We start from the raw sequence: 17,572 nt of genomic DNA, 5'->3' as shown, positions 1-17,572 counted from the left end.
TCTGTTTTTTTAAGGTATGGCTGCAGATCAGGGTCAAGATCTAATTACACTCACGACGGACAAGCTTTCTGCTGATGGCGTCTCTGAATCTGTGACGTGTCCCTCCTGTGGTGCTATATCTCTGTTTATTGGTCAGTCTTTTGTAGTTGGATCATTGCTTCTGTTTAGAGTTGGCTTTCTTACAGATGCATATCATTTTTTTTGTTTATGATTAATTTAAACATTTTAGAAACACAAAATCATTACAAAAAAGGCTTGAGAGAGCACCCCCCCCCAAATAAAATAAATAAATAATAAAACAAAACAAAATAATAGGGCTGTCGATTTAACATGTTAATTGAATTATTTAGTTATGGGGAAAAATAACGCATTACTATTATTAAGGCCTTTAACACGCCAACAACAGCTCACTGTGTGATGGAGCCTATAGAATTCAGTTAGAATGACCCTAAAATTCAAGATATCAGGGAAAAAATGCCCTGTATGAGTTTTTATCTCACATTTATATGAAATGAAATAGCAATATCACACGAGTGCTGTTTTTGTCCCGAATTGGACGAGGTCAAATGTGATATTGATTTTATACAACAATTCAATAAATACGAAGTTAATATTGTCCAAAAAATATGACACAATTATATCTGTTTTAGAAAAATATGAAAATAGCTTTTGATGTATCTTCGAGCAACACATAGGATTGTTTAGTTTCTGAATGAATCCGTGTATTAAGTGAATCAGTCGGGTGAACCAATGATTCAATGGCCCATTCATAAAGAGAGCCATTTACTTCATTTTTGAACGAATCATCCGTTTGAACGTATCAAATAAATAAATGAATGAATGACTCAGACTAACTCATTTAGACATTTTCTGCCACCTACTGGCAGTTTTAGTTTCTTATTTATAGTATCATTTCATAAAAAAAATGGTTTCATATTTCCATATTTATAAAAAATCCATTAAATTTATAGTTTACTCAAAAAAGAAAACTCTGTCAACACTTACTCACCCTCATGGCCGACGTTGAAGCCTAAAAGTTTATGTGTCAAACGGAGGAGTCTAGGTCAAGCTGGAGAGTTTTAACATGCAAGAAATGGCTGACAAATTTGAATGAAAATATTGTTAGGCGGCTACATTTTTCTCTCTCTAATTTTCCGTAATTTCTTGAAATATATTCTTTATCCAACATGCCTGACATGGTGGCTGAGGGCTCTTCCAGTTCAGTCAAATTAGACATCTTAGACATCGCTTTACAAAATGTGTAAAGTGAAGGACCGACGGGCAACACCCAAAAAAGCCCCACATTAGGTGATGGTGGAATATCTGCTGAGGTTACAGCTGAAAGAGAATCAAATACTGACCCCTAAAGTGAGGAGAGAGCTGGACAGGTCCAAAACATAAGAGTTAGTGTGGCTGGTCCCAAGTGATGCCGATCACATTCTGGATCAATGGTTGGATTCATCCGAGCAAGTCTGCATTTAGACCAGTGGGATCTATGAACCACCTTGCATTGTATTAGAGCATGACGTGCACAGAGAGACTAGGAGTGAACCCTGTCCAGAATGGCCTCCCATGTTTCTTGGTCTATTTCAATATTAAGGTTAAAACAGTTAGTTGGTCACATGATGCAAAGGTAACATCTATGTCGAGGAGACCCTGATCCCTCCAACAAGCATATCCAGAGCAGAAGGGTGAAATGAAGGATTTGAATGTAATCTCCTTTTTCAGGGACTACCAGAGATAATTTTGAGGGGAAGAAAGTAATACGGCTTGAATATGAGGCATACATTCCAATGGCAGAGTCAGAACTGAGGAAGATCTGCAGTGACATCAGGACAAAGTGGCCCAGCGTCAGACATATCAGCATACAACATAGACTTGGGTGAGTCTCGCAGTTTGTTTAGATAATGAGAGTTCATTGCTTGACATTTTTACATCTAAAGAATATTTGTGTTCTTTCCCTGTTCTGTCCACAGTGTGGTTCCTATAACAGAAGCAAGTGTTATAATAGGGATCTCATCACCGCACAGAAGTGAGTCCCTGGAGGCGGTGAAGTACGGCATCGACACACTCAAAGCCACTGTACCAATCTGGAAAAAGGTATGAACATGCCTAGTAGCCTTGAAAAACTCTCCTTTCATATTTATATATTTTTTTTACCGATGTTTTGATAAAAAAACGACGAAATTCATGACTTCTGTGTTACCCTGGACTAGAGAATGAATAAGGTACAAAAAAAAAACTGTTTTTGTGATTAGTCTTCAGTAAATGCTATTTGTCAGCTTCAGGAGGTCAAAATAAATGTTTATTTCCTTCTTACATTTGATAGGAGGTTTGAAAACCATAATGCGTCACATAAAACCAATTTGTTTGATTATGTTAATTTCTTGCAATACAAGCTTAAACACTAAAGAGACACAATTGATGCGACTTAAAGTAAAATGTAAATAAAGTAGCCTGAATAGGTAACAGGGTTGCAGATGTTTCTCAATAGACACTAGCTAGTTTTGCGCCAAACGTTTTTTGGTAGTTATTAATAAACTTAAGCTAACAGTAAGTTTTGGACTATAATGAATGAATCACTTTTCCTTTCTAAATGTAGTAATAAGGTTGATTGATGCAGTTGATACTATTTATGTAAATGAGTTATGTCTTCCTTCCATGTTGTAGTTTTAAGTGATACTCTAAGGAATTTTTAACAGGGCAATGGTTACATTTTAATCATTAGAATTATTTCATTAAACATTTTTGATGCAATAACTTGAATATAAAGTGAGTGTGCATCATGACTTGTGGTTATAATTATTAGATACAGTTGAGAAGGTCAAAAACTTAGAAAACAGCCATTTGTCCAACTAGTTTTCATGCTAGGTTAATAGTATATAATCAAATAGTTGTCACAACAAAAATCTATTAAGTATAATTAACTTGATTAAGTTTTAAAGTTATAAGACATGACAGTCTGCCCTGTTTGTGGAAATTTTAAGAAGTTATGGTTACACTTTATTTTAAGGTGACATAGTTACATTGTACTTACTCAAATAAGTACTGAGTACTATTAATTAACTTTAGAGCTACGGTAATGGTTACTTGTAATTGAGTACATGTAGTAATGTGAGACTGTCACCTTAAAATTAAGTGATACCCAAATAAAGTGTTACCGAAAATATCGTTATATAATAGCTTGTAACTTGTTAATTATTGCCATCAAAGTGTAATCATTTCTCTTGTGCAATTGTTTACAACGTGTTTGTAATTATTTTGTTCTTTTCAGGAAATATATGAGTCTGGGCAGTCTTGTTGGAAAGAGAACAAGGAGTGTTTGTGGGCGGATGATGGAAAAGATTCCAAGGAAAGTTGAACTGTTAAATGAGCAAATAGGCTACAGTAAATCACGTGAAGCATCAAGACTTTTTTTATTAAAAAAATACAAAGCTCAAGTTCTCCTGTAACACCTGATGAAACACAAATACAGATTTTCATCAAACAAGTATATTCTTCTCTTTTTGTTGTTGTTGTAAAGAATAGAAAGTTTTACAAAGGTACCAGGTCAATGTAAACATAAAGGAAAATATTTGTTGCTTATGTTGCCTTTGATTAGACAGGCCTCTTTTCCTGTCACACCATCAGTAGAAGTTAAACCCTGACTTAATACAAAATCATACCTACTTATTTATATGAACTGTCATTTCAAAACATTAAATAAAAGTTAACATTATCAGTAATTCCGAGACATTTCAAAGTTTTCAAGTGTTTATTAACAAAAGCATTATACACTGCCCGGCCCACAATAAAAAGTCGCTGTTTAAATTTAAATAGGCAAGTGCTAAAAGAGTTTATGATTGAATCATAATTGCAATGTTTCTAGCATGTTATATGTTTTGCAACTGTTTTTCTAACCCTAATTGATGGAGTGTGTAGATTTTCATTTCTTTGACAACCATGTAGGAAGACGCATCATGGCTATATTTCAGGATCACAATGTCAAGATTCATCAGGATCAAACTTTGAAAGACGGTTGTGAGGAGCATGAAGAATATTTTCACACATGAATTGGCACCTCTGAGTCCAGACGTTAACTTCATGTAAAGTCTTTGGGATGTGCTGGAGGAGACTTTACAGAGTGCTGGACTATTGCATTGTCAATACAAGATCTGGACCAAAAATTGATGCACCTCTTGATGGAAACAACATTTATTTCCATTGAGAGGTGCATCAATTTCTGGTCAAGATCTTGTAATATCTTGCTTATTTAAATCCAAACATGACTTTTTTTTGGCCGGGTAGTATATAATGTAAGATACAATGTTAAGTTTTTTAAAAGTGTTGCCTGCATTGTTTCTTATTACTAACTTGATTAATTAGTGCAAGTATTCACTAACTTTTTCTCATTTAGTATCAGTACATTTCCCTGATGTTTTATGCACAGTAGCACTGCTTATTACTTTAGTTATTTGCTCATGATTCTTGCATAGTACGGACAAAAGTGGCAGAAGTGTAGAATTTACAGAAAGAGTTTTACAGTGTGTTGCTTTGGCCATGACACATTTACATTCTATTGTATTTATTTTATGTTATTCCTGAAATGGTTTTACTATGATTTTGTAAACGCTTCACTGATAAAATAAAGCACATAACATAAAGTCCCCGATATACTCAAGGCAAAGTTCTTTTTCGTTCTTGGCTTAGGGGTAAAAAATAGCGAACATAATTAGATGAATATGTAAATATGTGCTGCAAGGTTTCCTTTCAACAACAAAATAAACAACAAAAATGACGGCGGTGAGAAAACAAGACTTGAAGCATCTGATCATAGTGATGTGGATTTTTGCACAAGCTCTGCAATTCAGCACTCCAGTCATGCTATTTATATAGCACTTTAAACAATAGATTGCTTTAAAGAAAGCAGCTTTACAGTATTAAACATGAAAATACTATGCGTCTCTTAATTAGAATTTCAACTCTCCAGTGTGTTCCTGTTTTTACAAGGACTGTACAACAGAAGAAATGAAACGGAAGTATTTCCACGTCAAAGACGGCGGAGTCACGGCTATTACATAATCGCCACGGACCAATGGAAGGTGTTTACCAGTCAGAACAAACTTTTCCGGTGAGTTCGCTATAGCAAGCTGTTTCGAACTCCCGATTTTGCTTGAAATATATCGGAGCCTTATGTGTTTGGTAATTTTCGTACTCGGCTATAAAACAAATGATCAAATGGGTTCAAATAAGAACTCAAAGGTCCATGTTTTCTCATATGCCAGCATATGACATCAATAATCAAAAGTCACAATAGTCAAAAAGATTAGTTAAACTAATCAGAGGAAGTGGTAAGACTGCCAAAAGATACACCCGCTAGCAGAGCAAAAGCATATGAGAAATGAATGGGATTGGAATACCAGTTGTCAGTTAATGCATTGTAATCAAACCGGCAATTTCCAGTTCATTATTTAACTCTTTCTAACCCTTTTCTGGACATTTGTGTCAGGGAGAAACCTGTGACATCTTTAAATGAGTCTCAGCCGATCTCTCAGGGCGCCTCACTGTTTTCCTTCAGTTCCTGATCTTCCCCTCCATTCTCCTCGTTCTTCATCAGCTTTTGATACTTCCTCTTGAAGAACCCAAGCTGAACATAAACATATTGTTTTTTAAAGGAAGACAATGGCACAAGATGTAAGCTGAAAAGACATTGTGAGGAAAAAGCTAAATTAGGCACCTTCCAAAGCAATGCGACAGCAAGAGCCAATAATAACAGACCGCCGATAACACTCCCTGCAATGACGCCCACAGGAACGTCCCCTTTAGCTCCAGGTTGGCTCACTTTGACTTCAACCTGCAATGAATTCACATCAATTGTCTCGACATGGGTAATGACGTTTGAGGCAAAGTGTTCAAATGATCCTGCTGTATTTTGACAATACCTTCAGCTGTTTCTGCTCGATGAACAGTAGGTCCGGTTGAGGCGTCTCTATATCAGCTGTCACAGAGAGCACGACGTACAGGAAATCAGCCTTGAATGGGCAAACAAACACATTGTTAAAGTCCCCCAGTGGTGAAAATCAAGCTTTTAATGTTGTTTATATGTCTATGTGGTGTTTTTATTATGTTTTAAGTCAAACTATGTGTAAATTCACAAGTCAACATGCACCATTGCAGAATCTTTTCTCCTTAAAACTGCTTTCTGGTGTTTCTGACGTCACAAACTACCTTGTAACCAATCAGATCAACGTGTGATCGTCAACGAGTGGATCTCTGAGCTGGTGTGAGTGAGTGGAGGTGGGGCTCATTTGCATATTCATAGAACAGCGTATACTAAATGAAGCAAGTGTGTAGAGTAACATTCAAAGTATTTTAAGGCATGAATCATTTTTTTTCAAGGAAAAAGCATTTAAATATGTAATTTTGGTGATCAAAGATGAGTTTTAAGGGATAAAATGATTGACTACAGGTGGACTTTAACCCCAACACTTGTATGAGAAAAATATTGTGATTACACTTACCATTGCAAAGGTGCCATTCCATATGTTTGTAGTTACATTGAGGTAATAATCATTCTTCTCCTCCAGGTCCTTCAAGACGCATCGCATAAACTGACATGTGGCCGTTTTGCAGTTCTGGTGAACAGATGATCAATACGGTTATATGGCTTTGCGGATGGAAATTTCAAGACATCCTGTTTGTAATCATGAGACAGAATTAGTCATCTTGACTTGCAAATCAACATCTAGATCGAATTAAAAACATTATTACACAAATAATTATTTCTGGGTTTCATCCTTCATTCATTATTACTTCCTTTGTGTGTCGCAATCAATAACAATGACAACTGAATGTTTTTTCTCTTTCTTGGATTTCAGGAGAATATTAGATCAAGCACTGACCAGTTCCTCTGTTCCTCTAAAACTCTCCTCAGTGAATCGGGCTGGATAAGGTTTCTGACTGATCTTAAATGGGTCGATCAGATTGCTGTCAGTACAATGGAATTTTTCAGCCTGTTGCAGGAAATATCATCGTCAAATCATTTCCACATGCACAGACACTGCTTTCAGTCATATATGGATGATTAAATACATTGGGTGTAAAATAAACTGTTATTGCTCCTCACAGGTGAAGTTTTAATGCTGGTTATGTACAGGAGGGGATTTCCTGCTCTAGTGCTGTTTGGCAGCGACACATTGAGGTAAACCAGGCTGACTGGGACAGTTCCTGTAGAAACCTGTAGAAATAAATACACTCACATTAGTAGGCTGAATCACTACCATGAACTTCCTTTTCAGAGCAAACCAACAGATGGTGGTAGTGAACAGCCTGAAGGATTTATCCATTTCACTACAACATGAACTCACCTTTAAATTAAAGTTAAAAGCTGGGCCGATGTCCTTGTAACCCCTTACTGTGGTTGCAAAATTTTCCTCTTTTTCCAGTAAATAAACATCTAAGTTTGATTCTCTGAAAAAAATAGAATATAATAAAGATGTTAAAATGTTGTATTTAACTGGATATCAATCAGAAATAGTGGAATTACTCAACATCATTTTAAAAGAGGTTTTAAAACAGAACAGAAATATAATGGTTATATCAATTACTAAGTTACTCTATTTTTCGCAAGAAGGATTCCCACACTTTATAACCAATTAACTTTCATGAATTTCCATGACTTTTCCAAAGTTTAGGATCAGTAAGATATTTTAATGTTTTTTTTTTTTAAAGTATCCTATACTCACCATTATTTGATCGAAAATATAGTAAAAACAGCAATATTAAAATACAGTAACTGTTTTCTATTGTAATATATTTAGGCTCTGTTGAATTGCTCTGTTTTTTTAAATGTAATTTATTCCTGTGATCGAAGCTGAATTTTCAGCAATTTTCAGTCTTCAGTATCTTTCAGAAGTCATTCTAATAAGAAACATTTCTTATTATTATCAATGTTGAAAAGAGTTATGCAGCTTAATAATTTTGTAAAAACTGTGATACTTTTTTTTGTGATAAATATATAAAGTTAAAAATAACAGCATTTATTTTAGATGTTTTAACTGCATGGCACTTTCGATCAGTTTAAAGCATGTCTGCAGGATAATTATTTTTTTAAATGCTAAAAGTTTTTTTTACTTTACGGTACAGTAAAATATCTTTACAGTAAAGTATGATTACTAGAGGATTTTTTAAAAAAAATTCCCTTTATCGAGATCACAGTAACAAAGAGCACTTTTTTTTTATCAGAAGGCATTATTTTAAAATGAGGTAGAAAAATGTACACTGACAGTTTTAATTTCTGAAACTTTTCAATGACCTTTTAATATTGTATTAATTTCCATGACTTTTCCAAGTGTGGAAATCACACATTTTAAATGCTCCAATATCATTTAATGCTTTCCTGAAATGTGGGAACCCTTTTCAAGAAAAATGAAACTAGCACTGCTAACGTTTAATAGACTGCAGTGCAGAATGCTACAGCTGACCAATCAGAATCAGGCATTCCTGATAGGTGTTTAATAAAGGTAATGTTGTAATGTTATAAAAGGGGTGTATTGTCTGACCTGCTGAGGATGATCTCAGAGTTGTATTGGACAGGAATGGATTTATGGAAAATATTATCAGCGGGAGTTTCCTCTGTGCTGTCACTGCAGCGCAAATAAACCAATCAAACATTGATTAACATTAATTCATCTCCTTACATTACTAAACCTGTGGATCTTAAGCTATGAACTGTCACATATTTGAACTTTTCTTAATTTCTATATTTACCTTAAAGCCTCAAAGACAACTTTGGCATCCTTTTCAAGCCGATTCAAGTTAAAGTCAAAGTTTACCACAAACGTAACCTGAGGAAAAGTAACAAAATCGTTAAAATCATATCAGTCGGATCTGAAGACGAATGCTAGCAGATGTATGTCTCACCGATTGGTCTGTCCTTAGGGCTGGATAACTCAATTGGCAGGTGAGTTTGTCTGAATCTTTCATCAGAGTGCACTTCACCTCTGTTCCATCAATCTGAAATATCAGAAAGCAAAAACAGCTGTTTTGAACACAAGAACATGCCTGTGCTGTGTAAGTAAAACACAAATACAGTACAGAGTATATGTTGCACTTAAAGGGATAGTTCACCTAAAATTCTGTCATTAATTACTCAGCCTCATGTCCTTCCACACCCGTAAGTCCTTCAATCGTCTTCAGAACACAAATGAAGATATTTTATATTTTCGATGAAATATGTCTTAATTTGTGTTTCAAGATTAACAAAAGTTCATCTTATGGTTGTGGAACAACATGACGGTGAGTAATTAATAACAGAATTTTCATTTTTGGGTGAACTATCCCAAAGTTTAAATTATGGGTAGAATCTTTTGGTGAGATAAATTTGTGGGTGAAACAGGAATTTGGTGAGCCGTAACCTGCCACAGCACCACCTGAATCCTGCCCGGTTTTATTAAAATTCTCTTCACAATCATATATGGTACTGATGATGTCAAGTAGAATATAATTAATGAATTGTTTAGATTAGTTGTAAAGTACCAGTGGTGTAAAAGAAGCGTAGAACAGGTTACTGGAGTGGCTGACTGTCACCCGTGCATTGTAGGCATTTTCCTTCCTGTTCATCACTGTCACAGTGAAGGAGAGTCTTCTCTTGTTCTGGCTTACCACCAGTGGAGTTTTGCTAGAAATAATAATAATAATAATAAACACTTTAAATACTTGTATTTTTTCACTCTTTTTCACAGCCATGCAATAGAAGAACTATTTTGTATTCTCAAAGAACCTTTCAGTGAAGAACCTTTTTCATAGTGTGCAAAAAATAATTTTATTCATCTAAAGAACCTCTTATGGTATGGAAAGGTTCCATGAAATATTAAAGGTTCTTCATGGAAGCTTCAATGCTAATAAAGAACCTTTATTTTTAATTTTTAAGAGTGTAAGAAATTTATATGGATGTGTAATCGAAACTTTTCACAAAAGAAATTGGGTGCTAGTTAATTAGATCCTTTCAAATTTCCTTATAAGAAATCATTTATTAACATTTCTGTCTTGTTTAAGTCATATGCTTGAAGGAATCTTACCCATGTTTCTCTTCACTCTCCACATTCAGTACCAAGTCACTGAGGCAAACTTCATCTTGGCCACAGTCCTTTGAGAATGGGATCTGGACCAAACCAAACCCCAGAGATAAACTTTTAGGATTTAGGATTTAGGATAGGATTTAGGAATTAAGGAGTTTCCTTAACAAAGATAATGCATTCTTCTATTCTTAATAGCCTAAGTCAGAGGATTTTAAACTGGGGTTCAGGGAGTTCCATGGAAAATTTGATAGATTAAAAAAATTAAAGTACTACTACTGTAGCCAAGAAATACTGTAGTTACTGCCATACAACTTCCATACCCAATTGACGCCCCTATTGAAAGGTTAGAAATCCCCTGACATAGTTGATTCATTTGTTTATTAACTGCCCTTTTTCTTAACACATGCCCATCACAGTAAACCACAGGCACTTAAATTTTGGTTCTCGCGACACTCACAAAAAACTCCCACGCATTGGGACTGAAGACGTCTAGAACAGGGTTTGCGTCTGGATAGCTGAGAACTACGTCCACACGCAAAGCAATTGAGTTGACGAGGTCAGGGGTCTCCTGCACATACACATCATGCTCTTCACACATGTCCTGCGCAGAGACGCTGATGTCTTTCTGGAGGACCCGATCCAAGTTGCTGAAATAACCTCTAGGGCTGACCCGAGAAGACTGCAGGTCAGCATCCAGGGTCAGGTTGTACTTGATATCTGTTTTTATAAAAGGATGTTTAAATAAATGCATTACTTCCTCTGACCAAATGTGTACATCTCCTAAAAATATATATGACCCAGACCAGAATCAGTATCCTTACCCACTGGGCCCAGTGGATTCGTTGGTTTAAATGTTGCGCTGAAACACACTTTAGCCTTGAAGCAGGACACCTGCCTCCCACTGTAGCGACATGGTTTACTCAGGATACTGATCTTATCAGGGGTGAAGGAAACCTTGGCTGTGACCACTGCAACTGCTCTACTCCTAAAACCACAATATATATATATATATATATTTATGAGTTTAAGAATGGATCAATTAAAACTCATCCGTTCAATCGATTTATGGGTTTTGGAACAAACAGGAGAGTCCCACAGAAAGTTGATGCTTAGAGAATTGCTGAGGTGAAAATGGGATTCCAGAGGACAGCTGGAGCGATCATTTCCCTGGCCACAAACATATCCAGATATCCCACCATGACTGAGGCCGTCGATGCAGCTGTTACACACTTCACTCAGTTGTTGAAGGTAGGCCATTAATGAACTATTACAAATAAGCATGGTCTCCTGTTACATGGGACGATCTAATCGGTCTGTTTTACATCCCGCAAAGTTGTAAAAAAAATCAATTGGTTCAAATTCTCACCAGAGTTGGACGACTTTCCCAAAAGCCCCCACTGTGACATCTGGGATCGAGTCTCCATTCATATCTCCGCTGGCGTCTAGAGAACGGCCAAAGTACTTCAGCGCTGGGTCCAGTTTCGTTCCAATAATTTTCTAAATTTGTGAAAATATTCTGAATTTTGGCACATGTAATTACATTTTATGTGCTGAAAAAACTCAATGAAATGTTTTGTTCTACCTGTGAGCTCTGCTTTCTGATAGTCTTTCTGTCTCCATAGTAGATGTAAATGGCACCATGGCCATTGGCTTCCAATGGGGCACCAACCACCACGTCACTGAAGCCGTCCAGGTTCAGATCTGGGACGACAGTGATGGCAGTCCCAAACCGAGCATTCTTTTGAGAACCCTCCAAAAAACCCTGGTTACTTAAGATACCCTATTAAAAAATTAAATGAATAATAAAGTTATAATAATTAAATTATTACGCGGCTCTCTAAAATGTCACAACATTTAGAGGTAGATGAATCAGTATTAATAAGTATCTCAAATCAATATCATATGCCCATCATTATTTATGTGATGAAAAGTTGTGTAATAAGTGATATATGATCCCTTAAATGTCCATCTTGTCTGAAATTGTTAACTTTGTGCGTCAAATAAATGCAGCTTGGGTGAGTATAAGAGACATCTTTCAAAAACATTAAACAAATCTTACCAACACCAAACATTTTGAATTTGGTGGCATTTAAGGTGCATTCGTGTCGTGTTGGAATTATCATAATTCACCCTTCACAGGGCGTTTGATTGACAGGCGATCTGACCAATCATAATCCGCCATCTGCCATTTTGTCCGACAAAGTAGTCAGGAGAGTAAGTAAGATCAACGTCGATGGACTTGAATTTGAAAAACAGTGTGTACTGACATCTTTCCGCGGTTGAAACAACATTCCTTCTGATGTTCATTCATGTTTATTTGATGCTATAAATTAACTAGAAGGAAAAGATGATCGGTTCACGAGCAGCTCTAACTGAGCCTCTGCAGCGATCTGTCACAGCTAATTAAAAAGCCAAAAATGTATTTGTTGTTTAAATTTCTTTTAAAAATGATTAAATTTGAAAGTTCAGACGTTCAGAGTGTTGTCAGTGGCTTGTCGGACATAACAAAAGTACTGTAACTTAAGGGGGCGGGTCTTTGCGAACTGTCAATATGTAATTAATAAATATTGAAATAAATTGTTGATAGGACCTTTGCACATTTTTTATTTTTTTTATTTTTGTCCCTCTGTCTGGACCCCATCCCGCCAATCGGGCCCTAGGCACGTGCCTAGTTTGCCTTTGACTTAATCCGGCTCTGGGTACTACATTTGGTTCGACCACTAAAAAAGTATGTTCTATGTAGTATGAACGCGAAGAATAAGAGGCGAAACTCTGATGCGTTTTTGGTAACAGCCACTAGGTGGCGCTTCGGCAGCGCGGCCGCCATTTTGGTGTGAAAATTCCAACTGGAGTCACTGGACAACAGCACAGATAACAGTTAATCCAATCATTAAATACACATTTGAGGTAGTTTTTTCTTATTTTATTGAGCATTTCCATTTTATGCAACTTTACACATTTATTAGTATTTTTAGTTACCAACTCCACTAGGCCTGAAATATATTTTGTACTTTTTACCGATACAAAAATGTAATATATGGCCATATATGTTATATTTTAAATAGCATGACATATATCTATACATATATTTGACTTATCTGAGAACACAATATAGCCTATGCCTGCAAAATATATGAACATTTATGTGTCCAAACATGTGAAGAAAATATTTGAGTTAATCTACTGTATATATGATACCATATATCTGCTTATATTACAAAGTAGAGTATTTTTCGCATATATGGAAAACATTAAGTATAAATATGTGACATACATATTTGTTTCCCACATATTTAATAAATGTATGTAAACATACATGCATGTGATACTGATGCATTGAAATAAGTACATATATGCGTCTTAGGCTACATATATTTAACATTTATGTGCATATACGGGAAAATATATGGCACTTACATGAAAACGGAAATTTTTGCTATATTGTTTCATATATGTCTATGGGTTTTATATGAATTTTGCATAATTCTCATATAGGCAGCAGACATACATGGGCACTGACATTAGGCTATATATGTAATTTACTTAAAGGGTTAGTTCACCCAAAAATGAAAATGATGTCATTAATGACTCACCCTCATGTCGCTCCAAGCCCGTAAGACCTGCGTTCATCTTCAGAACACAGTTTAAGATATTTTAGATTTAGTCCGAGAGCTTTCTGTCCCTCCATTGAAAATGTATGAACGGTATACTGTCCTTGTCCAGAAAGGAAATAAAGACATCATCAAAGTAGTCCATGTGACATCAGTGGGTTAGTTAGAATGCTTTGAAGCATCGGAAATACATTTTGGTCCAAAAATAACAAAAACTACGACTTTATTCAGCATTGTATTGTCTTCCGGTTCTGTTGTGGATCCGCGTTCACGAGTCCGCAGTGACTCTGATGACGTAAGACGCTGCTGACGTGTATCTGGTGCGTCCGTGTATTCGGGTTCAAATAAATATGGCTGGGCAAAAAAATGCAAGTCTTCCTCTGTGTGGAAATCCTTAGACATGTTTGTGAAGATTGTTTTGTTTCCAGCGTGCGTCTCCCTCAGACTGTAAACGAAGCCCGGGCACACCAGACACACGTCAGCAGCGTCTTACGTCAGCAGCGTCACTGAACGCGGATCCACAACAGAACCGGAAGACAATACAATGCTGAATAAAGTCCTAGTTTTTGTTATTTTTGGACCAAATTGTATTTCCGATGCTTCAAAACATTCTAACTAACCCACTGATGTCACATGGACTACTTTGATGATGTCTTTATTTCCTTTCTGGACAAGGACAGTATACCGTTCATACATTTTCAATGGAGTGACAGAAAGCTCTCGGACTAAATCTAAAATATCTTAAACTGTGTTCTGAAGATTAACGGTCTTACGGGCTTGGAGCGACATGAGGGTGAGTCATTAATGACATCATTTTCATTTTTGGGTGAACTAACCCTTTAATATTGACATATATTACATTTCTGTATGGGTAATCCCCTGGATCATTGCTACAAACATGATGATCTTATAGAACATGATGGACAGCGGCTGTGTTTTTTTGTTTACATAGTCTTGCTTTAACGGTCATTAATAGCCTATAAGATAGTAGCTACTGCAAAAAAAAACAAGAAAAAAAACAGTTGAATTTAAAGCTATTCTATTGCTGTTATATATTGTCCAACATTCCCACTAATCTGATATAGCATGTCCTTTACTTTCTGTTATGTTGGCAATAATTCAGTGTTTGTAATGCGAATACTAAAGGTTTTGTGGGAAAAAAAGTAGAAAACTTGTCTAAGTCTATGAAATAAACTGTTAAATGGGATTTGATGATCACTAGTCTAGTGATTGTACGTTATTCTGTGTTGTCATCATTCAGTTTGGATTTGATCTTTAATGTAGGCTACTAAAAAAAAAAAATTACAAAGCAGCTGATATTATAATAGCGACAGCAAAACGCTAGTGGATAGTGATGTCAGGCTCTTTTCAAAGAATCGGCTTTTAGAGCGGCTCGTTTGCAAACGCATCAACATTAGTGGACTGCCGAGGCGCTTTCACCCCAAAATGGCGGAAGCGTAGCGCTGCTGCTGGGCGCGTTTGTTGAAATGGAACGTTCTATTGAGTTTCGCCTCTTGTTCTTCTATACTCTTTGATGAAATTCCAACGTACTACATCTGCCATGTTGAAACTGTCGTGTGACCTGTAGCCTACAGTCAGTTGCGTTGCTTCAGATCCATTCACACATCCTTTCCTGTGGCCTCGTGGGATAGTAAAGTGTCCATCGAATGCGCACTTCAGATACTTGGCGGAAGAAGTAGGTCATTTCGTATTAGGGTCACACTACTCTGTTGCCATACTGTTTTTCTCCTACTATATAATAGGGAAGTATTCGATTTCGGATGCAGTGCGAGTCGAACGTCACATGTTGACATCTCATAATTATGGTAATTTACAACATGGTGTGAATGCAGCATTAGTGTATTTAAATCTCTTTTACAACCTTCGCTTTATTGTTATAGTAAAGCTAACTACAGAAAAAAGAGAAGGAAAGAAGCACAATATACAAAATCACCTTGGTAATGGTGAACAGGTAGACTCGTCCTGTCTCAGACTTCTCCTCGCTCATGTACATCGGAGCTCCAACCAGCAGCAGATCAGTCACTCCATCAGCGTTCACATCAACGGGACAGAGAACGCTGCCAAAATAAGACCCGATCTGCAAACCAGACACCACAATTAGGCTACATATAACATGACTTTACTGTCTAATGAAACTCAAGGTTATTAAGGGTCAAATGTACCTGATCTCCTCTTTGTGAATCTATGACCACAGGTTGTCTCTGGCTGTCAATAATGTAAACTATAACCTGTCCTCTATGAACGGCACGAGGAGCACCGGCCACATAAAACTCAGACGAGCCGTCAGTCACAGAGCTCACAGAGTAGCCTGAATATATGACGGGGAAATTTACACAAAAACAATGAATTAATCTAATATGCTACCTTTTGGAGAAACATTCCAGTGTTAATGTAAAAATTACAACAAATTTGCAATTCCAACAAAACTAACTTATCTATACTGCTGGTACAATGCTTACCAAATAATGAACTGTGGTTTCTATCTTCCAAAATTTTCTCAAACGCAGCTTTGGGCAAAATGTCTGATTTCTGACCAGTTTGGTGAACAATGGTCCCAATCCAATTATATGCTCCAGCTGCTCCCAGTAGGATCACATCCTACAACCAAGACTCAGTGTAAACCAACAGGAGAAAAAAACACATCTAGAAACAATGATGGAAATACACAGACATGTAAAGCCAGCACCTTATTTCTGGTCTGGTATGCACTAAACCCCACTTGAGACATTTCCAGTTTGAAATTATCCCCACTACCTTTTCCAACACCTAAAGACATCAGTGAACAAAAACAAAGAAAATATGTAGACAATATGTTTGTAAAGAAACACATTTCTGTTACATTGCTTGCATTTATTTGTAACACACAGTAAAATCAACATAATCATCATGAACCTTCAATGTTGAAGATTCGATCTCCAAGAGTCCCGACAATCTCTATAAGCGTCGCCTCCTCAGACACATTGAAAAAGTATTTCTCGGTTGGATTACTGGCTATTGACTTAATCTCAGCGATGAGTTTGCTTGTGTCTATGTCATTCCTTATATAATATCCAAGCACCTAGAAAAGTGCAAAAATACACCTCTTCACAACATTCATATACAGTATACTGAATATTAAGACTCAGATATGAATTCATGCCTTCACTTAGGACTGCATATCATTTTATTTTCACTAACCGCAATACCAAAGCGAGTGATATTTTGGCTCTCGCAGGCCGGAATAACTGTTTTCCTCAAATTTGCATCATGTGACTCTCCATCAGTTACCACCACCATCACTTTAGTGGCCCCCGGGCGACCTCCGTATTTGGCCTGGAATGCCTCCTTTCTGTGAGATCCAATCACCCGCAGACATCCACACAAACCCACAAAAGGAAAAGAAAGCAATTAGTGCGAAAACAATTAGTGCTATATCAACTTTGGGTACTTTTTGTTTTGTTCCAGGATCAATTTAGGATCAAAATGTTTCCCCATTTTGTTATACTAAACAAAATAAAGCTGTCTTTTTTTATCATGCCTTTATTTTTGCTGCTTTTCAAATGCCTTTTATGTATAATTTTATTTTTTTGCTTGAGATATAAGTGATCTGTGAAGGAAACAAATAAAAATCTAAGTACTGTAACTATCATTTGTTGTGAGCAGAAAATGTTTACACTGTAAAATATTATATAAATAAGTTATGACAACATATGTTTTACATTGCTTTGACTCATCCAAATAAGTAATATTCACAATTTTTTATAAGTTATAAAAGATTCAACTAATTTTTAAGTAAGTTTAATGTAATTTAAGTTGAAATGACTTAAACATCCAGGTTGATTGTTCTGAAAAATTTAAGGCTGAAACTTTTTTTTACAGTCAAGTTGTAATTGTCAAATAATG

At 36.2% G+C, this 17,572-nt stretch overlaps 3 protein-coding genes across 5 annotated transcripts in view; 2 read left to right on the top strand and 1 right to left on the bottom strand.

Annotated features, from left to right (window-relative positions):
• The window catches only part of LOC143750170 (chondroitin sulfate proteoglycan 4-like), a 445,241-nt gene that overhangs the window by 94,614 nt on the left and 333,055 nt on the right, over positions 1-17,572 (top strand). The window lies entirely within an intron of this gene.
• Positions 17-3,493, top strand: LOC143750168 (molybdopterin synthase catalytic subunit). The gene is made up of 4 exons (XM_077243049.1): positions 17-131; positions 1,729-1,882; positions 1,977-2,100; positions 3,275-3,493. Exons 1-4 carry the CDS (start codon positions 17-19, stop codon positions 3,359-3,361), a joined length of 480 nt encoding a protein of 159 aa, XP_077099164.1. The 3' UTR covers positions 3,362-3,493.
• The window catches only part of itga2.2 (integrin, alpha 2 (CD49B, alpha 2 subunit of VLA-2 receptor), tandem duplicate 2), a 35,292-nt gene continuing 21,112 nt past the window's right edge, over positions 3,393-17,572 (bottom strand). The window contains exons 8-30 of one of the 3 annotated variants that reach the window (XR_013207118.1): positions 16,868-17,018; positions 16,583-16,748; positions 16,377-16,456; positions 16,150-16,288; positions 15,853-15,998; positions 15,624-15,767; positions 11,641-11,838; positions 11,425-11,555; positions 10,880-11,043; positions 10,516-10,775; positions 10,059-10,141; positions 9,517-9,658; positions 8,902-8,994; positions 8,749-8,825; positions 8,541-8,624; positions 7,347-7,449; positions 7,106-7,216; positions 6,882-6,992; positions 6,501-6,614; positions 5,922-6,011; positions 5,717-5,833; positions 4,428-5,626; positions 3,393-4,175 (exon numbers count right to left, since the gene is read on the bottom strand). Coding sequence is in view for 1 of the 3 variants with exons in the window: in XM_077243047.1 (XP_077099162.1) it covers positions 5,531-5,626; positions 5,717-5,833; positions 5,922-6,011; positions 6,501-6,614; positions 6,882-6,992; positions 7,106-7,216; positions 7,347-7,449; positions 8,541-8,624; positions 8,749-8,825; positions 8,902-8,994; positions 9,517-9,658; positions 10,059-10,141; positions 10,516-10,775; positions 10,880-11,043; positions 11,425-11,555; positions 11,641-11,838; positions 15,624-15,767; positions 15,853-15,998; positions 16,150-16,288; positions 16,377-16,456; positions 16,583-16,748; positions 16,868-17,018 (2,800 nt within the window). In the remaining 2 variants the exon portion in view is untranslated. Of the gene's footprint in view, positions 5,627-5,716; positions 5,834-5,921; positions 6,012-6,500; positions 6,615-6,881; positions 6,993-7,105; positions 7,217-7,346; positions 7,450-8,540; positions 8,625-8,748; positions 8,826-8,901; positions 8,995-9,516; positions 9,659-10,058; positions 10,142-10,515; positions 10,776-10,879; positions 11,044-11,424; positions 11,556-11,640; positions 11,839-15,623; positions 15,768-15,852; positions 15,999-16,149; positions 16,289-16,376; positions 16,457-16,582; positions 16,749-16,867; positions 17,019-17,572 lie in introns of all 3 variants that reach the window. The other 2 variants (XR_013207119.1, XM_077243047.1) reach the window with 2 other exon arrangements.

This window comes from Siphateles boraxobius, unplaced genomic scaffold (assembly GCF_051911475.1).
Source record: "Siphateles boraxobius isolate OS27281-9 unplaced genomic scaffold, OSU_SipBor_1 25, whole genome shotgun sequence".
Taxonomy (NCBI): Eukaryota; Metazoa; Chordata; class Actinopteri; order Cypriniformes; family Leuciscidae; genus Siphateles; species Siphateles boraxobius.
Note: the sequence above shows the minus strand (reverse complement) of the source record. Positions and strands in the feature narration are given on the sequence as shown.